This window comes from Caloenas nicobarica, chromosome 1, assembly GCF_036013445.1.
Source record: "Caloenas nicobarica isolate bCalNic1 chromosome 1, bCalNic1.hap1, whole genome shotgun sequence".
Lineage (NCBI taxonomy): Eukaryota > Metazoa > Chordata > Aves > Columbiformes > Columbidae > Caloenas > Caloenas nicobarica.
This window is the reverse complement of record NC_088245.1, coordinates 24,093,312-24,118,079: the sequence shown is the minus strand read 5'-3', so window position 1 is coordinate 24,118,079 and position 24,768 is coordinate 24,093,312. Positions and strand designations below refer to the sequence as shown.

The following is a 24,768-nucleotide window of genomic DNA, read 5'->3' as shown; positions in this document are numbered from 1 at the left end:
TCCTTCTTCTTAGGCTCACCCGCTGTGACTACACTCCCATTAGTCACCTGAAACAGAAAATTCACTCAGGTAGGTGGGGATTTCCCCATCTAGGAGAGACAAAAATCCACAACTTTCTACCACAGAAGAATCACTAGGGGCACGGGTAGTACATGTATTCCAAAACAGGCTGGGTTAGTGCAGGCACTTGAAAACTGCTCATTTCTCACCTGAGCACTTTACTGACCAGCCTATCAGCTATTATTGAGTCAGGGTTTCTCCACTTCTCTGACAGTAGCTGTTCCCTTGAGAACCATTTCATGGAGCAGAGAGTGAACAAAAGAGATTGTTTCTACAGCACAGTGGCTTATGTCAACAATGTTGGTAATGAGGCTGAAGTCTATACTACAATATTCCATTACCAAAAAAAGTTGAAACAACTCCAAAAGGAGATGTAAAAACCTTTTCACTGGCTTATTTATTACTACAGTGGTTATGCCTTTCTGATGGGATAAGGATTTAAGTATCAGCTATAAATTAACCATAGCAGGACATTGAATATAGCTCTTCCATCCTAGAATTAACAGAACCTAACTTTTCGATTTATCAGAACATAAACAAATATATATATAGTGATGCTACTGTGCTAAGCCTGGATCTACTGGCAGTCTGCAGCCACCTTAGATGTGCTCTCCATTCACACAGGATGGGCCCAGCCAAGGAGACACTCATTTTGAGCAGGTTTTGCCTTCAGTCTTAACTCCAACACAGTAACAAGAGAATGATGTGTTTTGTGAGTTTTGTTAAAAAACTTGGCAAAAAAAAGCCCAGAAGCAGCTCGGTGATGTATTTGAGAACATCAGCAGCAGTTAGGCACACACAGGGCAAGTTGCATGTGTTTGTACTGTGTCAAGACAATGGCTTATAGATCCTCGGAGAGGTTTTGAATGCTCTTGTTGTTTAATGAATTTGGAGAAGCTACTAAGAATTTCAACAGCAGCTCACATCATAGAATGTAGAATGCCATGAATACCCAATGAAAGTCTCACCATATAGCCTAACATCATCCAGTTTCTTATGAAAAGATGCAGGATAACATGCTTGGAAAACCTCTATATTGTGTTTAGGAGCCATTCCCAGAGCTGCTGGAGCAGCAGCTGTGGAAGCTTATATCGGGGTTCCAGTGACAGAACAGGAGCTAGGCAAGTCATTGAGGTCATTTAAGGGTGGGAGTTATTTAAGTTTGAATCCAGGAATTTATCTTAGAAGGGGTAAAATAAAATATATTTTTTAACAGAGCAATTGTTTTCAATAATTTACCATTTGTACTTTGGCCTACATGAAGATCATATTTTGATATAGGTCATGAAACATGATCTCATTGGAGATACTGGAACTGATACTAGAGTTTTATGGTTTATGATTTCTTAATGAGACTAGGGCTTGGACGACAAGTGTTAATGTGTTAAAGGTTTACATACCTGAAAGGTGCAAGGTTTTCCTACCTCACAATCTTATTTTCCATTCCATCATTCTTCTTTTATGTTGATCACCCATGGTCTGCATGTTTCTCTGTTTTATGTAAAAGAACTAAATCCTTGCCATAAACATTTCCAAATCTTGATTCATCAGTCCATTAAATGCCCTCTTTTTAATAGACAAATGTCTTACAGAACTGCATTCAAAACAGACAGAAATGGCTTCTAAGAACACTGAGGCAAGTAAGAAAAGCAAACACCAGGAAACTTTCAAGACTTCAGAGTATCAGTTGCAAATTTAGGAAGAAAAGCAATGCAGTACCCCATCTTCAACAAAAGGAATCATTTATCATGACACTTACATGTATTAACAAGCCCCGTCTGTATCAGAATAGCAGTGACAATGCAAACCCGCTAATGTGGGATTAGTTTAACCGACTTAGAGAACAAATTAGAATAAAAGAATGTCTTGCATGTCCAATTGCTATGCAAGTCCAAGGCATGGAGGAGAAATAGCTGTGAAAAATAGTCTTTCAGTAGCAGAATTAACAAGGTTATACACTGCATACAAAGAAACCCGACTGAACACAAGGCTGGAGAATGTTCCACCACACAAGCAGGAAGGTTATTTCCAAACATAGCATTATTGATCTTCATATTCTGCCTTCACCAATGACTTTTAAAATTTTTTTTTAATCTCCTCCCCCCACACACACCTGGTAGGATTAGCATACAAATATTATGGAGATGCTTGAATAGAGAAAGAATCTGCACCACTCAGGGACACAGAACATTTAACGTGGGAGCAAGCAGCAGTCCTTGGCAGAGCTTACACACATCTACGACAGACTGGAAAGCTGCAAGCACCCAGCATCCACAGCAATGGGGACTTTTCCTGCCCTGGTACAGTCTTGCACCCTAATAAGCAAAATGTGACCATTTAGTACTCCCAAGTAATTTCTATATTTCCTTCTTTTACAACAAGTACTTCCTCCCATTCTGCTGTTCCTTTCATAGGTCCTTGAGCCACTGTTCATGCTGCGACTGAAAAGGCATCTGAGAGAAACAATTCCACAAGCAACACAATGAAGGAATAAAAAGGGAGCTTTTATGCCCATTCTTTATAAATATTGGCACTTGTAAAAGAAGGATAGTACAAATCAAAATGCAGAAATGAGAATATGTATTTGTGGAGAGACAGGCACCACAGTGAGATTCTGTTTTTATCTTTTCTCTTTAATACCTTCCATAGTTTATTGAACGTAATCAAGCAATGTGAAATCAATGAAGAGTTTATAAAGAAGGAATAGCTCCCCTGCCTTCAGAAGTGATTGACCATCTTACAAAAAGATTTTAAAAACATAGGTACTTTTGCAAGTCCTAAACAGAAACACATATTTAAATTTAGGCCTGTGCTTAAAGCAGATTGCTTTGATAGGGCTCAATGTCTGATTCAAAACTCAGAAAAAGAACTCAAGCGTATCTATATTCGGACTCATAGTCAGATTAAGTAACCTCAACTGCTTTTCAGTTGAAATTGTTATAGGTTAAAATGGTGAAGAAAAAGAATAAATACTGCTTGCCCAAGCAGATACAAAGTTTAAATATATTAAGTCCAGAATCTACAAATAAAAAAATAGACTCCCTTCCAAAAGTTACAGCAAGTAACAAGTTCTTTAACATATTTACAAGCAGGTATTGGGAAGTAAGAACACATCGGTCACAGTCACTCTTAATTTCAAAGGACAAATGCATATGATTTTACTTCTGCACATACTACTGCAATTGTATTATTTATTTAATTAGTATTAAAAGATAAGCTAATTATAATGAATTCAGTTCCTTAGCATGTGTCTACACTTCAGCCCGCTGCCCAGTGTAAATACGAGCCAGCTTGCCTGCCAAGAACAGCCTGTCTGCTGCAACCAAGAAGTGGGGCAAACAAGCTCTGCTGGTACAGATAGGCACTTTCCAGTCTCCAACCTGGCTTGCTTACAACAACTTCACATTTTACTATATCGCACTGTTGCTGGCACTGTTGACATACCCTCATTTTAATAACTCTAAAGACAGCGAGAAGCCATGAGCAAAACACACTGTGGTTCTCAAAAACAGCTTCAGAGCTGCGAGCTGCTGGTGAATAGCAGTCTCTGTGAGAGCAGCACAATTTATAATCGGCATACAGAGCCCCCATGATTAATATTCATGCTACATTTCCCAGAATAAATAGGAGATGCCAGTCTGATCCAAAGCCCTCTGAAATTGATGGAAATGTTTCCATTGACTGCAATGAGCTCTGGGTCAAGCCCCAAGCATCCAAGTGTGTTTATACCTTTTAAAAAAGAAGGAATTCACTCTCCATATGTTTCAGTCCCTCACATTTATTGTCAGAAAACCTCTGGCAAAAGAATGCCTTTCTCTGCAATGGGACTCTCCCTGAAGCCAGTAGGAGTAATATATACAGAGACTGAGGACATAACCTCAATGGAAAACAAATAACAAACTGGAAAGAAACTTGGTTTTGAAACCACACAAGACAAAATGTAGTAAGAAAGCAAATCTTTCTTTGTAAGAAGTACAAAATAACTCAGGTTTTGTATTCTTGCTGGTTAAGAAGGAAATTTTCAATGAGGCACATTGAACCTTTGTAATGTAGATTAAAAAAACATTCATGTAAATCTAATACCATTACAACGATCTTCCTTAAACACTGTAATTATAGCCTCCAAGGGTAAGTACATAAATGGTAAATTAAATACAGCCATTCAAATTATTTTATGCAAAGCAAAGACTTTTTTACTTATTAAAGGAATTTAATACTACTTATAGGTGTCCTTGTTAAATGCAGATTGACAATGAAGTTAAAGAATAAAATATGTGACTTTAGAAATTTTCTGAAGTCCAAGTCCTCTCACAATAGCATACAGTAATTGGATTAAAACTACCTTCAAATACTTTCCATCACATCTTTTACATTAAACACCTTGCAAAACCCACAATGTCTATATAATCATTTTACAGTGATTATCAAAAAAATATTATGGAATTAAATAAAAGTGGATTGATATGGATTCTCCTCCCCAAACAATAAAATCCCAGCACCATACAAAATATAATTGTTTAAAACTGAGCACTGGCTCTCCTTCTTTCTCTTTCACTTCAATAACCAAACAAATTATTTTCCAAAGCACGACTGTTAATATGCAGATAGGTTTCCAGAGCAGTTTTCAAAAACCATTTTTTCTTGCATTTTGCTTCAAGAAGAAAAATATGAAATTTAAAAAAAAAAAAAGGAAAAAGGTAAAAAGGTACAGGAAATAAAGTCATAAGGTCAATTAACAGTGAGTCCCCACAGAGGCAAAAGTGGACATTTCACGACGGATGGTACTGAAAGGCGAGAGCTCCAGTTCTGTGGTGTACTCATTGTCATTGTCATCACTTGTCACTGTTGAAGACTTCTGGATGCATTCATCACAGCAGCAACAGCAACACTCCATAAAGGCCCGGCTGAAAGGTTTACAGAGACAGAAAAGGAGAACTGGGGTAACACAGGACTTAAAGAACAAAAGGAACTGACTAATGAGATGGAGGAGGTCCATAGTCTGCCGAGAGACCCCTGTGGACATGTAGGCAGTCACAATGTTGCAAATGTTTTCAGGAATGATGCAAAACCCATATAAAATGGTCAAAGCCACCACTGTGCAATTCATCTGACTTTCCAGCTGAATTTGTCGCTTGTTCCCCCTTGTGCAAGCCTTTTCAGCTCTCCTGATTTTCCTCGCTGTCACCAAGGAGCAGGTAATAGTGAAAAGGGTAGGCAAACAAAAATAGCAGCCAAAGTACCACCAGAGTCTTGCCCCGTCGTAGGTGAGAGCTAGCACGTAGATGGTGTCGGGCAGGGAGGTGGATATCTTCACCACGCACCGCTCGCCCGGGGGGCTGCCGCTGTACTGGGGCTCCTCCTGGGCCAGCTGGCGCAGCACCACCTCCGGCAGGGCCAGCAGCAGCGCGCCCACCCAGATGACGGCCAGCTTGGCCGTCGTCGAGGTGCAGTTTTCGATCATCTCGTAGTACATCTGCACATTGGTGGCAGCACGGAATCGGTCGATGCAGAGGGCGCACAGTGTGAATGTGGTGACTCCAAGAGAGGCCACCTGGGAAGGAGAAAGGAGAATGCAAGTTAAGACAGGTGCTGTCTGAGGAAAGGGGAAAAAAAAAAAAAAAAAAAGGCAGCTACAAGGCTAACAAGGGTACAGTCCATTATTCAGTGGAGACTGGGAAAACGTCTCCTTCAAAAGTCCCCTCCTCCCCTGTTGATGGCAGTCTTCTCAGAGAGAGCAGATGAAGGCCTGAACTTACTCAGGCTGAAGAGGGAATTACTTTATTGTACACTGGATGAAAGCTTTTACCATTGAGCTGTTCTCTGGAAGAGGTTTGTACTCTTTCATAGTTAGTGAGAGCTCGATTTGTCCTCTGAAATACTAGTCAAGTCCAGCCCCTCAACTGATAAAGGCAAAGGAACATGTACTTTGCAGGCAAAGGTATAGGGAGACAATTAAGCACCATGGTGCTGAGCACCATCAAAAGAAGCATCACAGTGTTTGCTGAACTACCACCCAGGATGCATCCCAAAAGAGTATGCCATTCTGTTTTTCTGCCTAGAAATATTTATTTCAGCTTGGTGTCATCCTCTCCTGGAGGCCTACGCAAGCATCTATGCAACACTGAGTGGAAAAAAATTGGAGAACTGACCAATATGCACAACTAAACACCTTCCTCCTCCCCATTTTTCTAAGGGGTGCTTTTCAGAAAGATCAGTTCCATCACACAAGTTGGAATTTAATTCAAAAGGGAGAGTTTTACTTGAGGAGAATTATGAACCTATGCCCACATCACATGCTCATCAAGGATGCAGGGATCATAACATCAAAACCTTCCATATTTACAAAATTTAGGAACCTTGCGGATTAGGGATCTACCGAATGCATGTTTTTGTGAACTTAGGCTTTCAAGTGAAATTTCGATGTGATGTAGGCACATAAAGTCATCCTGTACTGTGAGTTCAAAGAGACTGTATCTGAAATCTTCAGATTTCCAGAGCCTGTGCAAAATCAGCCTTGACTGTAAGAGTTAGGCTTTAATAATCTATATCTTCAACTTTTCGTTTAGAAAAAAAATCACAGAAAAATCTAGGCTTAATTTCATAGGAAACATCCTGTGGGAGAGTGTACTGCAGGCCAGGACAAATGGCAGAAGTTTTTTTATTGAAATGATTCAAAGATGGATTGGACAGAGCTCTCAATTATATAATGTAAGGAGCAAGTACAGAGCAATGCTTATGTTCTCTAGCCTTAATAACCATCATTCTATGCATGAATAGAAATCTTGTACTGCATGGAACATAATTTCCTATCATTTTATCCTGTTTATAATTAAATTTCCTAAAAAGAAATTTGCAAGAAGACTATATACATTTTGGCCTAATCCTATTTCCAATAAATTCAGCTTCAGTTCAAATTCAAAGCAGAACTAACATTAACTTCAATTGGAGAAAGATTAGGTACCCTGTTGTGTTCTAATTCATTTTTTTTCTTGGGTTTGCATGCTTGTGTTATGCTGAAAATGTGTTGATACAAAAGAAACCGTTAAATAATGTTCCTGATAAATGCAAAGAATCCTTATTTTTTATCATGAATAAGCCACATATCTGTGCAAAAAACTGCAAAATCTAGGGTAATATTAGGCAGTTCACTATAATTTTGCTCACCTAAATTTGATGTGTGATGACATATTTAAAATTCATATAGGTAGATTTTTAAAAATGCTTTTTGATTTACACAACAATTTTGAAATTTTCCTGTTTATGCACGTCCTGTAAAAAGTTCTGCAAAGATAGTACAATGATGCACAATTATATATATGTATCATTAATTTTGGCCTTCAATATTTAATGGCCGTATCAGATTGCTAAAATTGAATATCACTGGAAAATATTAGGCACTTGGGATTAGAACTGTCAGGCATTGGCTCACTTGGGGAATTCTTTGAAGCAGCTTCCTAAAAGATGGGATGAGTAAGATGCAGTCTCTTACTAATTAACTTGCAGGAATCTTTAATGATGACAAAGCAGTGCCGTAAACATTTTTAATAGGCAAAGTTATTGATTTAGGAAGTTAAACTGTCTGACAAGATTCAAGAAAGCTTGGTAAATATAGCCACAATTAAAGAAAAATTACAGTTACAAGGAAATCTTAATGAACAGTGATAAACATAGCTAATGAAAGATAATTTTCATGTATCACACTTTAAGAGTCAGATTTTTAAATTCAAGACTGGTGACTTTGTTTCCACAACATTTAAATGTGTGTGCAATCTTCAGATGCCTTAGAGTGACGGCAAAACCTTTAGCCAGAACATCCAACACGAATAAGAAAAGGGTCAGGACTCAGATCTCTACAATTGCAGGAGACAGGGAAATAACTGAGACTCAGGAATGAATAGGGATTCAAATAACTATCAGCAGAAGAGAAGAAAATCTGAAAGTTTTGTATATTAACATTTTCCCTCTCAGCTATTACGTGAGCTTCCCCTGCCCCCAACGCACATGCTTTTACATTCCACAGCAAACAGGCGGTTATACAGTGGCTAAGACATTAAAACTCTGCAGCTGTTAAGGTTGGACTAATGGAAGAAGACATGTCTACCACGAACAAACGTAACCTACGGGGTTCCTGTCACATTAATTGACCAACAGCTTGGAGGTTTAAGACAGTGAAACGAAGCAAGAGGAAACAACTAAGAACAGTGGAAGTCGGTTTTGAAAACTCTCCTGTGGATTTACTGACAAAATAAGCCAAACGAAGCACGTGTTTCTCTGGAGCAGGCAATGGTTTCCTATTTTCTGTAGATTAACTGAGTCAGTGATGCCATGGCAAAGCTTGCAAAAAAACAAACACTCTCAAGCAGATGAACAAGAATTCACTCCAGCTGACTTGCTTAAAGGCACTATAGCAATTTAAGGGTCTTACCCCACATTGCAGACTGAGCAACAGCCAGCAAAATCAATGGGTGCTGCTAACAACCTATGTGGGCAAGAACTGGGACGTGCATTCTGCATGTTCACACAATTTCAGTTTAGGGGTGTTTCTTCATACCAGTCATACTAATAATTAAGGTTAAGCTGAAAATATGAAAGAAGCCAGAGAAGTTTCCTTTTTAATCAGTTACATTGCCCTGAAATAACCACAGAATGAAGAAAATTAATTTGTTGGGGAGTAGCTAAAGGACAAACTAACAAATCCTAAAGTGGTGTGAGTGTGGAGTTTAATGGTGCTGCTTTTGTGGTAACAGCTGAGTTTCTGACATGCTGATATGCTGTTGCAGTCTTAATTCCAACAACCTGGCTGGAAATGAGGCAAAGCAAGTGCAAGTCAGGCTCAGTAGTTTTCGATCGTCACTTCTAGTTGTCTGATTTATTTCCATATGGTCCCTATGAAGATTCTCCTTCAGGATGACAGTAGTTTATGTCTTTCTCTTACTAGATGGTATCAGAAAGGTCCCCAAGGTTCTAACTGAATGAGCACTGATCTGCTTTGAGGAGGTGGTGAAGTGACCTCTGCTTTGAGCAGGGCAGAACGCCGCTGTTGAAGAAGTTACCAGCTACAGCTACACACACAAAAGAAGACAATATTGTTACAAGAGAGTCTCCCTTCATACTGTTGCTCCTTTAAAAGCATTGACAGGCAGGGATGTTAGCGGGCACCGTGATGCTCCTTTGAGACACTGCATAAATCTTCGGTCATTAACTCACCAGCTGTTAGTCAACTGTGTCAAAACTCATTTGGGGAACTGAGGCCAGAGAGAACAACAGCACACTAATGAAATGCTCAGCCTAATTGCATCAGGTCTCCTCTTCGTCCCTCCAACATACCCATTCCCTTTCACGAACTTTAACAATTACTGAAATGTTCCCAGGCCTTCCCCTGGCCTGTCCTACTTCTTCTTCTGGCTGTGGTCCCACAGCTCTTGGCCCTGGCCTCTGGAAGCAGAGCCTCTGCCTGACCAGGGAAGCAGTGCAGATGAGGTACAGTGAGCAATGCCAGTAGAAATAACACTCTGAATTCTCTCTCACTAATATCTGCTTGACTAGATAATGGTAATGAAAACAAAACCATAAACGAGATCAGAAAAGGTGATTTGGGTGAAAAGGTCAACGAAGACTAAATTCTATGAATTTATATAAAAGAGATCGGGTCACTCAATCCAGTAAGATGAAGACCAAGAAGCTATATTGCTGGCATATATAAATAAGTCTACCTTGAGATACAAAGGTTACTTAAGCCAAAGGACAGTGAATATAACGGAATGGGAATCAACCAGCCATGAGCAACTCGAGGCTGGAAACAAGAGGGACCATTAATCATCTCAGGCATTATGTTCTCGAGCATGCCTTCTGATGGAGAAGTGAGATGAAACAACGTAGACTGAGTTTATATGGAACAAAATAAAATAAAAGATTTATAAGAAGTGCCTGCTTCTATCAGCTGAAGCTGGATTTTCTAAGACAGATTATATTTTATGTTGATAACACAGTTTTTTATACTATATGGCACTCTTCCTTCCTTTGTGACCAGGCAGAATAAGTATTTAAAACATTTTCCTGTTTTAATAGTAAAGCTGAACTAGAGAAAAGGTTGATGACAACTAGCCAAACCATCTCTGAGCTCTCAGTGACACTCTGTAGACTCTTTATTTCCATTCCTGTTATATCATATACATGACTGATTTTTTCCCCCAAGCCCTTATAGTCTATCGTCTTATTATGGCTATTCTATATCCACATCAAACTTCATAGCTGTAGAGAATGTTAATGCAACATACCATAGTGGCTTTTGCAGACTTGTGAGTTTTGCCTAAGATAAATAAACAAAGGTAGTACAGACCAAAATAATTTTTTGTGCTACTCTATACTTACAGTAGAGAATCTAGTAATATGACCGAACTACTGCAAAATAAAAGATCACCCCGTTGCAAACAATTATATAATTAAGTTTATCTAGATTTCTGGTTTCTGTTCTTTCAATTAAAAAACCAAAACCAAACAAAAACTAAAACCCAGAACAACAGTCATTACTATAAAAGAACAAAAACAACTAAGGAGTATTGGGGCCAAGGTATCCCTCTGATGTTAGCAATTAGCTTAAGCATCCTGGATGAAAATCTATGCCACATTAATTATCTCAAAGACAAGATGGTGATTCTGGAAACTACTGCCATGGAGATGTCTTACACACATGGAACAACAGGTACAATAGGTTTGTTTCCTTTGTAGTACTATCAGCATCCATATCAGGGAGAAATGAGCACATATACTTTGTGTGTTTCTTATCCTTCTGTATACCCTGAGAGTAATAGTATTCAGAATCAGAATCCACTTCGAAGAGCTTCTTTTGAATTCTGTCGGAAGCAAAAGCCAACCAGACCGTCAGGGCACTGGAAATACTTGTTAGTACACCACCTGCTTATCCAGAGGGTTGGAAAAGTTGCAAAACATGAAAGGATTTAATTTGTGTTCATTTTCCTGTTTGCAATCTTCCAGGCTACCATACAAGTTAAGTTTAATTTACCTTTTTTTTTTTTTTTTTTTTTTTTAAAAAGTGTCATTCTCCACTGAGGATCGAATTCTCATCACGCTACGCAAGTGACTCCTATACTAATTCTTAATATTAACAAAATGGAATGGAACTGCTGCTAAAAATCTCCCCCTTCCTCCTTTTCAGGAAAAATGCTGTCATATGGAGAAATGACACCCCAGTGCTCAGACTAGAGTCAATGGTGCTGGCATAGCAGATGTTGCCTTTTTCTCTCTACACATATGTAACTTAAATATTACTGACCCAATTTTAAACCTCTTCTGACACAAATCCATTTCCATGCTGAAATGTCACATGCAAAGTTTAAGCTAAAAGCAAATTTTTATGGACAACTTATAAGCCCCTAAGGACAGGGTTTCCAGAGGAAAGATTGACAGAACAGTCAACATGGCAGCTACTATCATCATGCCATTAATACCTAAAAGGCAGAGATATACTAACACTTCTGTTTTAAATAATTATTTATTGCGTGATAAGTGCTGAAGATATTCTGCTCAATAAAAGACACATGTAGCCATTGCCCTACAAAATTCTCTGTACGAAGCTTTGAGACTGCAAAGCTCTCCATGGATCTTTGTTGTCAACCCAGAGGACCTACAGGAGATTCAGGAGCCGAGCTCTGACTACAGTCAGAGAAGAGACACAAAGAAGATGCCACAAAACAAAAGACACAGAAAAGACAAATAATTCACAGCTTTTATAAACTCCCATAAAAAATGTATGTGCTTCCCTAAAGGGAAACTTAAAATAAGGATTTCTTCTGACAGCTTTGGAATAGGCAGAGAATAGTCACTTTCTTTGTGCCTCTCGCTTGCCTCTACCAGGTAAAAGAGAGAAAGGGGAAAAAGCCTCACCTCAAATTGCCCTGGAAGGTCATCTCCAGGGAAAGGGACTAATTCGTATTCCAGTCCAAAACAATCCTCCTGCTTTCCACTAAAAATACTAATCGTGATAGCTTTCCTGAGCTGGAAGTTACCTACCAGAAACTGGAGTGATGCCACAAATTGATTGCCAAAAGCACACACAGAGACTGGACATCAGATTTCAGAGGCTTTCACTGTCAGCCTGCTCCAGAGTCAAGCCAGTCTCGTATGCATGATATGGTCCAGATGAGGACACCACAAACTTTTGTCCTTCTCTTATTTGTGGGGCATATGAGAAAGACTCATGTTTATTAGCACTGAGTGCAGGGCTGAGTAATTATCACTGGTACCAACCTCTTGTGCTGTGCTGGACTGCACAGGATGGTAAATCAGCCTCTGCAAATCCCCATTCTAGACCGTTCCCCAATTCTAAATCCTTACTCCACTATAAGTAGCTTGTCTCAATCTGCTGGCATAGAAAGTGATCCCTATTTCCACAACCCCCCTCAAATTCATCCAGGTTCTAGCCTAACCTCAAAGAACAAAATGCACACAACGCAAGCAAGGTTTTAAAGCCCGAAAGATAGTTTCTAGTTGTAGTTGACACAATCCATTTGTCATCTTGAGCAAGCTGCTCAGGGCTTTAAACAACTTAACCGCTTCACTATCGGCTTCCAGTATTAAAATAAAAAATAAAAATGTTACTTCACAAGGGTGTTATATTTAACAGCTGTGAAATATTTAGAGGCACAGTATAAATACTGATTTTGTCTACATCCACACTTCTTTGTATTAAGGTCTGGCACAAATCTGTAAGTAGGGGAACTTGAACTATATTGTTCTGCACTTCTTTCCCAGCCCCCCTCCCCTGCCACAGTCCTTTTGTTGAAAAGACTGGGTGTGCTAAAACAAAAAGAAAAGGGTTCCACATTGGCAGGGCTTGTGGAACAGGAATTAGCCAAAGCTGTGGTCTTTGTTTTGTTATTCACCCTATATGTCCTGATTCTGGGCAATACTGAGAAAAGTATCTGGAAGAAAACATAAAGACAGTGTGCAGGTAAACCCTTCAGATATGCTTGCCAAAAGCTAGACTTCTGAACTATCTGCAGAAAAGTGGTAAAATTTTAAGAACTGTTGAGCAGAGGATTAAAACTGCAAAAGAGAAGCACATCTCTATACATTCTTATAGGCAGAGTAGCTGCTATGGTTTTTCTAATTACCTTCTCAATTCTCTCTCAGTGCATTCAAAACTGCTCCTCCAGGACAGTGCCATCATCGGGGTCAAGTGAAGATCTTGGTGGAGATAATTTCATCCACTTCTACTAACCATCTGTCTTTCTAGCTTTGTTCTCTAGTAGTTTTACTCTCATTACCCAAAGACCTCGTGAGAAGCACAGGATAGCTAATTTACTCAGTCTTTTCCTCAGTCATGTGCACAGCATTCCTTATGCAAGCATAGCCATGAGACAGTTTTAAATAAAAGTGACCAAACTGTGATACAATATATGGCTGAAAAGACCGCTCAATGTACTTGATCACAGCAGATCTTTATTAGGTATGGGAAAACTGCCTTTTAAATTAAATTAAACACTGTGGAGACCTTCCACTGCTGGGAACTCAACATTTGCCTATACAATTGTGCTTGAAGATTCATAAAACATCTTCCCCAGACTGTGTGCATATGTATTATCACTGGCAACAGATACTTTGTTGAAATTCTGGGCAATAGCCATTAAACAGCACAAATAAAAAAACATTTGCCACAAGAGGCTAAACTAAGAAAACTCAAGGTTCCTCACTGGGATAATGTGAAACCTTCAAACACAATACAAAGCATGCTTGAGTTATGTTAAAATGTTGTGATCACCATATCATTTGCTTTGGATAATTAGACATCCCCTGTTCCCTAGTTCTGAAAGTACAAGCTGGTATGACAGAGGGCTCAGTCCAGTAAGGGTCTTCGATGCTTGAAAGAGAGATACTTCTGAATCTACAACTCTAGGTGAGACATGTAGCTCCCTAAGCAGCATATGAGGAGAACTGGCATGCAAAAAAAGAGATGCAAAACATGGAACGAAGAGACACTTAAAAGAACAAAACTATGGGCTAACTTATGGAAAACACAGACAACAGCTCTAAATTTGTCTGTCTTCAGGATAATGCTTCTATTTGTATTCCGTGAAGGTCTGGAAAGCTCTCCTGAAGACAGCTGTCTACAACTTTCCTCTCAAGGAGTTGGGAAGACTTCATCCTTCTCCCATTGTACAAGAAGGGGATGAGCCTACCCAGGCAAGTTACAACGAGGGAGAAGACAGTGTTGTTCAGCTGTCAGATGAGAGCGCTGCAGTGATCAATCCCTGACAGAGCACAGAGCAGCAGGTTTCATTGCATACTCCACATCTGCATTGCTCCTGGTGGTGTCAGAGCCACTGAACAACACCTGTGAGGTTTGAACAACACTTGGAAAGTGGCAAAACTACTCTAATTCTCTTAAACTCAGCAGAGTCAAATCCTGATTTCCAGAACAGTGTCCCCCTCACCAAGCTTGAGACAAGCAGTGGAGAGGCACAATCCACTCGTGGTGTTCAGTATCCACCACTCACGGCTACAAAGGAGGGGGAAACCAGCCTTTCCTTTACTGCTCCCAGGGTGATGAATACACTTTGCATACATAAGTATTATATTTAATGGCTGCTGAATGAAAAATGTACAATTCTGGGAGGAATACAGGATCCCAAGGCTATATCTTTTTAGATTTGTACCTTAGATGTAAATCAATTAAATTTCCTCAGGGACAAGGAGAATGTTTCACTTGTAGACCCCAGTAACAATTAAGCCTAAGACAGGCACCGTGCTACTGATCCATCACAACTGGATTTGTGCCAGTTCTCAACTTTAGAGATCTACAGAACTTTAAAGTGGAAGAATAAGGTGTCACTAAAGCATAAGGGGTGGATAGCAGTAGCTGAATGTTTTTCAGGATTACAGGTTTTAATTCTGGCAACTACATTTCAGATAAACTACTTTCTGTTTGACAGACTCTTTAGTGCCCAAAGTGGCACAGCACAAGCAACTAATTTTGAAGAACAGTGTGGCCATGCACGTAATTTCAATTACTGATCTTTGATTAGAATCAGCATTACAAAGAAACATTTCTATTTTGTATGTGGATGCACCAAAAAAAAGTTAGGAAGCCTAAAATGTCACTATAGGAAAGTCCTGAAAACTCTTGAACTACAGTACTTCAAGCGAAATGGGTACACTTTAACTGAAGCAGTACCACTTAATTTTTTATTAACACAGTAGCCCCAGAACTTAAATTCAGAAATTTTAAAAGCTCCTAGTACTATCAGTTTCTCAACAAATACATATTTACCCCTTCATGTCTTCTTAATGCAAATCAGTTACATGTACTTGGAGTTTTTCAAATGCAGTGGTATACTACCGGCCTTTAATTCATCTAAGTGTAGCACAGCTCCACCCTTTGTCCAATACCACCAGTAATAAAGTGTATCACATACAATGGATACAATGGCAATTTAGTGGCTACACACACCATACATGTTTATAAACACTTTCTTAAAAATATTCTCGCAGGTTAATTATGTGTTACTGTGTACCAATGTGCTGTAGAAACTGATACTCTGTGCATTAATAACAAGATTTTTGCCTTTTTTTTCTTTCCTTAATATCTCATTCTTAGGACAAGAGAATCAACAGTTATTTCCTCAGCTTTCAGTTACAGAAAAATGTTGAACATAAGGTTTTGGGAATACAGTAAAGCCAGCCAGAACTAGGGGCTACCACCTTACCAACAAGCCTCAGCGTTCAGTTCCAGTAAATAAATACAGTGGACAACCTGAATGTTGCTGGCAGGACTCTGGCCAGATGGCTGACAGCTTCTTTGACAGCCTCTGAACATCTGCCAAGAAGCTGCAATTTAAATGGAGCTGGGGTCATTTTTTTATATAAAGATAAGACAAATAAAAAAGTGTGAGATTTGAACGCTGAAGTATAAATTAAGAGCATATACATCGCATTGATAGTCCTTTTTACAATCACCTTCTTGCAGCTTATCCCCAGCCACCCCCTCCTTTAATTTTCCTGAATTACTTCACTTCAGGAAAACAAACAAACAAACAAACAAAACCAACAACAACAAAAAAGGCAACTTGAAGTCTAATTCTGAAAGGATTCTTCGCCTTGCAGGACGACAAAGAGCCAGGAAAGTTTGGCAGAACTCATGTGAGTGGAAGAGCTCGACGCGCTCCGTCCGAGGCTACAAGAAATCCCGATGCTGCTGGACCGCATGCAGCCAGAGCCTCCTCCTGTCACTGCAGGGCCGGGCCAGGGCCCCGCTCTGCCTCAGGAGTGCCCGGGACACCCAGACCACCCCGCACCCGGACGTCCCCGGGCCGGCAGAATGAACGCGGGCAGCGCCGGCCCCGCACGTAGTAGCGGGCGGCAGAGGAGCGACCGGAGGGGTGCCCGGGAGCGCGGCAGGGCTGCCCGGGGCTGCGCGGAGGCGCACGGACCCGGGTATCCCTACCCACCGCCATTACCTCAATGTACGGGACAATTTTGCAGGAGAAGTCTTCTAGAAGCCACTTCTTGGTGAGCTCCTGGAAGATGACCAGAGGCAGACAGAAGAAGACGATGAGGAAGTCCCAGAAGGCCAGGTTGGCCAGCAGTGAGTTAGAGATGCTCCGCATGTAGTAGTTGTGGCAGACGATGCACATCACTGCCATGTTGCCCATGATGCCGATGCCGAAGATCACCACGGAGAGGCACATGACGGCGTAGGCGCCGTACGACTCCTCGGTCAGCGGATAGAAGGGGTTGCGGAGGCGGGCACGGCGCCCCGTGGCGTTGCCGCGGCCCCCGGCGCTGCCCTCACCACCGGCCGAGCCGTTCAGGGGCAGCCAGCGGGGTCCGCCCGCCGCGCCCCTCCCCGCCGCCGCGCCGGCTCCGCGCTCGCTGCTCCGCGCCCGCCGCCGCCCGGCCCCCGCCGCCCCGCGGGGCGCGCAGCTGCTGCCCAGTCCCTCCGCTCCACCGGACGCAACGTCGGCCCCGCGAAGGAGGGCTCCGCGGCCGGGGAGAGCCGCGGCCGCCCGCCGGCCAGGACTAAGGGGCGTCGGGGCTGCCGGCGAGCAGGCGCGCTGCGGGGGCGCTGGCAGCCCGGCGGCCGCGGCGGGGGCCAGGGCACAGGCAACCCAGGCGCCCAGCACCTGGCAGAGCACGGCGAGGGGAGCGCGTAGGGGCTGCATGGCCAGGAGGCAGCGGGGCTCACCCGCTCCCCTTCAGAGGCGGCGGCCGCCCCGTTCGGCGGGGCTGGGAGCGGGAGACATGCTCGGCCGGCTCCCGGGGACAGCCTGCCTCGCCGGGGAGGGGTTGACGGTGCTGCCGCTGGAGAGCGGCTCCTGCTGCCGCCGGGGTCCGCCGCGGTAAGCGGCCGGTGCTGGGGGCGCGGCAAGCGGAAAGTGGGGAGGCTCTTCTTGCCGCCTCCCGGGACAGACCCGGAAAGTTGTGTCGCCGTCTCCGACGCGCCGAGTTAATGTAGCAAGTGCAGCGCCGGTAGCACCCCCCCTTCGGCGCTCCGCCCTTTCCCGGGACCGCTGCCTCTTCGCCAGCAGCAGGACCGGCGTCGTGCTGCCTATTTACATCCTCCCGCCGCCGCGGGCAGTTGGTGGCTTTTTTGGTGAGGAAAGGTTCCTTGCGGAAAACACCACCCCTCTCCGGATAATCGCAAGCACTAATTCCTCCTCTTCAGCAGCCTCGGAGAAAACAGGTTGCTGCGCGCGGCTTAAGGTGTTTAAGAGCTTTGCAAAACTCTTCCCGGCATTAATCACCGCGCCGCCTAAGCGCTCGCACCGCGGCGGAGCGCGGCGCGCACAGCCAGGGCGGCAAAGTTGCTGGCGGCGCCGGGCGGGCGGAGCCGCGGGACCGACCCCTCGGGGCTGCTGCTGCCTCCCCGAGTCGTGCGGGCAGCGGCAGCCGTCCAGGCAGGCAGAGGCTGGGCCAGGCGGGGAGCAGGGAGGCGGTCTGCGGCAGGCTCCGCTCCTGCTCCCGGCTCCCCGCGGCTCCGGCCCCGCTCGCCCCGCTCCGGCTCCGCCGCGGCTGCCGGGGACGCGCCGGGGAGGGGGGCGAGCATCGCGGCGGCCCCGCAGTGCGCAAGCGCCGCCCGGCGGCGCCGCGGGGCCGATCCGCCTGCCGGCCGAGGCGCCGCCCGTCCGCCGGGGGAGCCGAGCGGCGGGGCCCGGGGCGGGTGCGGGGCCGGGCGAGCCCAGCCCTCCCCAGCTCCCTCCCCACCGCCCTCCGCAGCCTCTGCGTGCGGGGAGGTGCGGCAGAAGCCGTTTGCCCGCTGCCGGCACCTTCGCAGCCCGGGGCCCGCGCCCTCCCCGCGCTGCTGCCGGCGCCCCGTTCCCTGGGGCTGCCTCGGCCCGCAGGTGTCAGCGCGGCCCTAGGAGCGAAGCCAAGCGCCTCGCTCCTGTACGGAGAATCTCGCACCCCGGCACGAATCCCGGGCGACGGGAATAGAGGGTGACAGGTGATGGGGGAGCTGTCGGCTCTGGGTGGAAGAAGAACTTTTACCAGCCCCTGAGAGCACCTTGCTTTAGGGGGAGAAGGGCTGGGGTTAGAAAGGAGTTGCTCCTAATATGAGAGCGCAAAATGAAGCACAAAGGTGCCGTTGATGGAGATGGTGTTCAAAACATCACCCCCGCAGCTCAACAGCGTCAGAAGTGTCTCCAGATATTTTTGATTTTCAGTGCTTGGAGGGAGGTCTACATTTCATTCCTGGTTTGAACATTTACCTGTGTGGTTTGTTTTGTTTTGTTTTTTTCTTGCCTTTGCAGGGACAGATAAAGTTCACAGCTCTTTCTCCTTCCCTTTTTTTTTTTTGGTTTGGTTTTGGGTTTGGTTTGGTTTGGTTTTCTTTTAATTCGGGTGACTTCTTAGCTTACCGAAGTTGCATACAATAAACATTTCACTGTAAGTAGCCTTAAGGATCCTCTATCACCCTTGTTTCCATTTTTAAGAGTTTTAGGGTAGCTTATTCCCAACAGTTTTTAAAGTTTTAAAGCTTTTCCATAAAGCAGTTTGAGAAGCATTCTTCCTCCCACTCTCCTCAACCCATTTGAAGTAAAGATCAGAAATCTAGACAAAGCTACCAGAGCTCCCCATTTTAGAGACCGAAATCAGGACTATGGAGCTAATAGTTCTGTAAACTCTTTTCTTGTGGGTCAGTTTTTAAAGTCTTGAGATACCAAGTATGTGGCATATGATTGCAGGTTGGGACTCCTTTTTTTTTTTTTTTTTTGTATTAATGATCAACAAATAAAACCATGTAAATCTACAGCAACAGAAAATACATGTTGCATGCACACAAAACCAAAAACCAATGAACCAACCCAAAAAAACCCCCGCAACCAAACCCCCTAATCTATCAGATGTGATAAGAGAGACAAGATTACTACCACTTTTTCTCAAAGGGGGTTGAATCAAGCTGTAGTGTTGAAAGGATTCTTTCATATGAATTGTTAGCTATTGTTTATTTGTAAAAACACGGTTGCATGAGTTCAGTAGCTGGCACAAAGGTAGACCTTACCTGAAGGTACTCACTAGGCTGACCTTGCTGTCAACAGAGAGAGAAAAGAGCCTTCCTGAGGTCATTTATCTGGTATTAATGTCCAAAGCGTGTTGTCTAAATTGCTGTCTGGAGGTGTCACTTGCACACCATCTACCCTGGAAGGAGCTTAGAAAATTACTTTTGGATGAAAAATGTGACCTTTCAATGGCTAAAATTAGTGAGTCCCGTCCCATTCAAATCTTGATGTAGTGCCATTCCCCTGGCCATGATGATTACCCAGAAAACACACAAACAGGACAAACAAAAAGCTTTTCCTTTTCCTGAAACCGTTCTCTCCCACATGTAGGTGAGGTGTGATTGTGGGAACCTTGAGGCGTTTCTAAGCTTATGAGAACAAGTGTAATCAGCTGGGCACTGCTGGGTGCAATGTCCCTTATTATAGATAGAGCCATTTAATTCCTCTTCTTCCTTAGCAGTGTGTCATCTCATGGAGTTAAACGATCAAGCTAATTTTAAGACTTCCTAATAAATAAGATGTTTTACCTAATAAAGGTATCTATTAATAAAACAAACAAAAAACCTACCAGGAAGAGAATAGAAGGGAATGGTAAATATATTTTACTTTTTTTTCCCTTATATTTTTATCCCATTTGTTTCTACTTGTTTCTTCTGAGCTCAGCTGGTTTCTAAAAGGAGTTAATGATGATAATGAGCTTACATTTACTGTGCCTTTCTTCCTGAAGAGTCCCAAAGGGCATTACAAACAGATATGATAAATTCACTACTTGTTCTTAAAGGATACTGAGGAATATTGCTTCTGGCTTTTATATGGAAGGAGCAGAGAGAAGTTAGCAGACATATTGCCCTTCTGCATACTTCTACAAGAAATATGGATCATGAAGGAAAAGGTTAAGCTGTATTTGGTTTACGTCACTGATCCTTTAAGGGTGAGATAAGAACCGAGTCGTGCATAGGTTTTCCAGTGTCAGCATTCCACTTGCTTTATAATAGAGAAAATTAATTTCTAACCACAAGAAGTCTTGTAAATTATTATTCTCTGCTTACATTTTGTCAAATTTATCTTACTTCATTAATTATTTGGCTTGTTACAAAGAACAGCACATGCAAAAAAATTGGATTTTGTAGCTTGTAGCCACATAACCACCCTGCCTGGAATGGAGAAGCTTGTTGTATTTATATAGGCATGATGGAAGTGTTCTTCTGGGATTTTGTCTTGTTGAAACATTTACATCAAAGGGAATCAGAGGAATTATATTTCCTAGAGGTTTCTTCTCCAAGTGAGATGTAGTTTTTTGCAGTGTTAGGTGTGTCTGCACCTCACTATAATTACCTAATTCTGCCAGTCCAAGAAGGTCTTTTGCTGGCTTTAAAAGCAGTTAATTTGTTGCTACAATAGTCCCTATTTACTATTGCTGCCCTGTTCTGTACTGAAAGTCAATGTCTGAAGGTTGCGTTTTCCCACTTTCTTTGGTCTCAAATATTTAATTGAAATTTTGCTGCAGTCCATAAAATTTATGAGTGGATTTTTTTGGGAGAAAAGGGGGTTGTTTGGGTTTTTTTGGTGGAGAAGAGGGTGGTGGTGCGTATGTCCTGCGTCTTTCAAATAATATTGGTACTTCTTATGATAAGATCTTCCTTTAGGATAAAGGTTCTACTCTCTCATATTCTGATACAGCCTCCAGTTCAGTCAGACTTTCACAACTCATTGTGTGCTTCTCTTCTAAAGGAGTCATACATGTTTTGACAGTCTTCCTACTTCATGCATCAGCCTAGAAATAATCTCACAAACCACAAACATTTATATTTATAATACATTGAAAAAAAAGGCACAGTTTTCTCTGTTAGATGAGGGAATTAAAATTTAGAGATGTTTTTTGCAGCCAAAATTTAGAAAAGGAAAACCAATAAACGTGTTCCTACATGAAAATAAAAATGGAATTTGAAAGGTTTCCAAATACATTTGTTCTTTTTTGTTGGTGTTCTATGACATTTTGACTATGATAAAGAAATCAATAGGCTTTCAATGCCTGCAATGTTTTTTTCTGACATCTCCAATATTCATTAGCTGAATAAGTGATACCCTTAGTCTGAACATGTTGCTGTGTTGCAGCAAGAAAGGATTACTGCTGTCTTTTTTACCTCTGCTTAGGGTTCATGTTCAGCAGTTTTTCAATGGAGAAGAAAAAGAATATATTTCCCAAAATAACTTCTGTTATTTTTTGGTTTTAAACTATGGTGCGCTCAGCTACCTTACACTCCACTCTCCTTCCTCATATAGGCAAATGTAATAGGACAACTTTTTTCCTATAGAAAAAAGACTTATTTCTTTACTCTGTTTTCTTACATCTCCCTGGGTTTTGATGTGTATTACCTTGTCATAAAAATCTGAGTTCAGAGAGAACGCAGTTTCTGTGATATGGTATCATTGGCGTTTTTATTCCAGATGGACCAAAAATCCCTAATCAATGGAAGTACACAGGCTCTGTAATAACAAATAAATGTTGAAAAGTTTGAAATTGAAATTTGAAAAGGAATTAAAAGTTTAATGGTAACATTGGGAAATTCTTGTAATTACTATTCTGATTCTGCATTTATTGACACCCGTTAGGAAAGCAGATGATGATTCCTGAGTATAGATCGCTATTCCTGTCTAGTTTCACATTTTAAATTATAATACTTTTCCTTTTAACCTTTCTCTTTTGCTGAAGTTTGAGTTCTATTTTAAAGGGTAAGCATCAATTCTCTTATCACATAGTCCAAATAGATTTGTTGTTTAAGTTATCTTTGTTATCAAAGATAAGTACCAGCAACCCTTCTATTACTGTTAGTAATAAAAAGACAAACGATCTACATTACATGAAACACTAAAATGTGCTTGATACTTGCATTGCTGCTTTTCTGTCCTATTTTATCCAAAAGGCAGAACAATATATAGACTATGTAACAGCATCGATTGATGGAGAGAGAAGTCATCAGTACATTTTTAAGGTGAATTTATTGGGGAATAAGTTATATTTATATAATGTGGAGCTGTAGGAAAGAGTTTTGTTAGTGAGTACCCTTGATAGACCGTAGATTAAGACAATGAGGGTGAAGCCACATGAGCCATGTCCATCCACATCAAATCATTCTATTTCAGTCTCATGTTAGCATCTTCCCTTTTACTTGTGATCATCTTCACAAGTTTCTATGCAGAAAACACTTAGATAAAAGGTCTCAGTAGTCTACAATACTAGAGGTGACATACAAAGACTTTTATTTTTCTTTGCCTGTCTATGAAATTCAGATCAGGAAAAACAATAATAAAAGCTTTCATTTTTAAAAGTTTATCCAAGATTTTCACTCTGTAATCAGTAAGAAATGTAGAAGGGCAATAAGAGTCTTATGGTCACAGGTTAAACTTTTACAGACTTTTAAAATGGTAGCTGGTGTTGACTTTCAATCTAGCAGTGATTTTTCAAAAGTGTCCACCATGCTGAAATTCTTTTGATCATTGTATTTCAGATAATTCTTAGACTTTTTTTTTTTGGTCGGTTGGTTTTTTGGTTGGTTTTGTTTTGATGTCTGGTTTATACAAAATATTTGTTCCTATATTTACCAGCGTCCTTTTACTTTGCCCATGCAGAAATATGGCCATGGCCCTTCTCACTTTCTTGATGTCCAAGTTTGACTATTTCAACTAATTTGGCTTGGAGCTATAAACCCTAAAAAGCACAAACTAGTCTCAGAGTTTCAAGTCCATCTCCCTTGCAATACAGATAATCACCAGGAATATTGCTCCTGTTAGTCACTACTTGCCCTAGTTTGTTATTTAACGAAAAACTGAAGTTCAAGGGAAATTAAGACCTGTACTCAGGTGAATTCTAAGTTGTGGTCCATGAACAAAGGAAGATCTGTGAGGCCATAGCAAAGATGTCACAGCTGGTGTGGAGAACCTGATGAAAGAATGAAAGCTCCCACTATTTCCAGTTGTAACTGTGGTGAGAAATTCCAAAGAACTGGTAGTAGTTCATAGATTCAAAAGGTTTTGGAAGCACTGCTGTCCTTGGGAAGGCCCAGATTGCTCAGCATAGCAGCACCTCCTCCAACCCCGTCTGCAGTCCAGCCCAGACTGGGCAATGATGTATGTCTCAGAGCGGCAGGGGCAGCCGAATGACGTCTCAGTTGTTGGTTTTAAGCAGCCGGTGCAGCTACAAAGACAAATGAAGAAAATGAGGGAGAGGGGAGCTGAGAAAGACTCTGTGAAGGACAAAGAGGGAGAGAAGTCAAGAAGACTGACAGAAAAAAGAAAAAAAAAGTCACGAGTGAAGGAGAAGGGATTCTCTCGAGAGAATATGAGGAAAAGAAGAACAACTTAAGGAATAAAATGGAGAGGGAGAGCCTACGCTGTAGAGGTTGCCTCATCCCTTGAAAGTATGGACCAGAAAACTTGAGATTATTTGTCGCTAGTCCCTGTTGTTATCTCCCAGTGTTGTGGTCTCCATCTCTCCCTCTTGTGTGCACATCAAATTTTTCTCTACTTTGGAATGCTAAAATGTATTTAATTGTAAACACTTTACGTTTCCTCCATGCACAGAGGATTTTCTCCCTTCCTGTGCCACATTAAACTACTAAATATGCAGCCCAAACATACATTAGCTTTTCTGTCCAATGAAGTTCACACCAAACCCCCATATGTATTCTGCCCTTCGTTCCTAAGGGTAAGTGTTGGCCATTACTTTGCCTATACAAGATGTTTTTTCTGCTGTGGGTTGTCTCTTCAATGCAGTAGCTTGCTGCGGTCTTTTTACTTTTTTTTTTTTTTAAGTTAGACCTTTGTTTTTTTCTGCCACTTTAACATTACTCCAACTGTAGTTTCTTTTGCAGAGCTCATTTACATGCTGTTTACCTTTCCTTCTAGCTTATTAATGAAGTTATTAAAACAAGAAACAACTTTATACCTTGCAGTAGACCCACTGCATACTTCCCCACGACTTAGTGCTATCTGCTGCCATTACTCATCAGCCAGTGTTTGTGATCCTCCAACCTGTTTTCAATTTACATGACAGTGCTTAAGTCCAAAGCAATTTGAATTCATTTTGGGAGATTTAGTGAGACACTTGTATTAAATCCTTTATTAAAATCATGCTGTGTATCTTTCATCCAGGATTTCTGCAGTTCTATCAAAAAAGCAATCACGTTTCCTT

The 24,768-nt window shown here is 41.9% G+C and overlaps 1 protein-coding gene across 1 annotated transcript; it reads right to left on the bottom strand.

Annotated features, from left to right (window-relative positions):
• Positions 1-4,792: 4,792 nt before the first annotated feature.
• On the bottom strand, positions 4,793-17,240 carry GPR37 (G protein-coupled receptor 37). The gene is made up of 2 exons (XM_065658440.1): positions 16,536-17,240; positions 4,793-5,611 (listed from the first exon to the last, which is right to left on the bottom strand). The coding sequence occupies exons 1-2, from the start codon at positions 17,238-17,240 to the stop codon at positions 4,793-4,795; spliced, it is 1,524 nt and encodes a 507-aa protein (XP_065514512.1).
• Between the last annotated feature and the right edge of the window lie 7,528 nt (positions 17,241-24,768).

Excerpts from the sequence above, each read along its gene's own strand:
- GPR37 (XM_065658440.1), bottom strand. The coding sequence starts at position 17,240 with ATGCAGCCCCTACGCGCTCCCCTCGCCGTGCTCTGCCAGGTGCTGGGC. Across the intron at positions 5,612-16,535 it reads AAATTGTCCCGTACATTGAG|GTGGCCTCTCTTGGAGTCAC; the intron begins GTAATGGCGGTG and ends TCTCCTTCCCAG.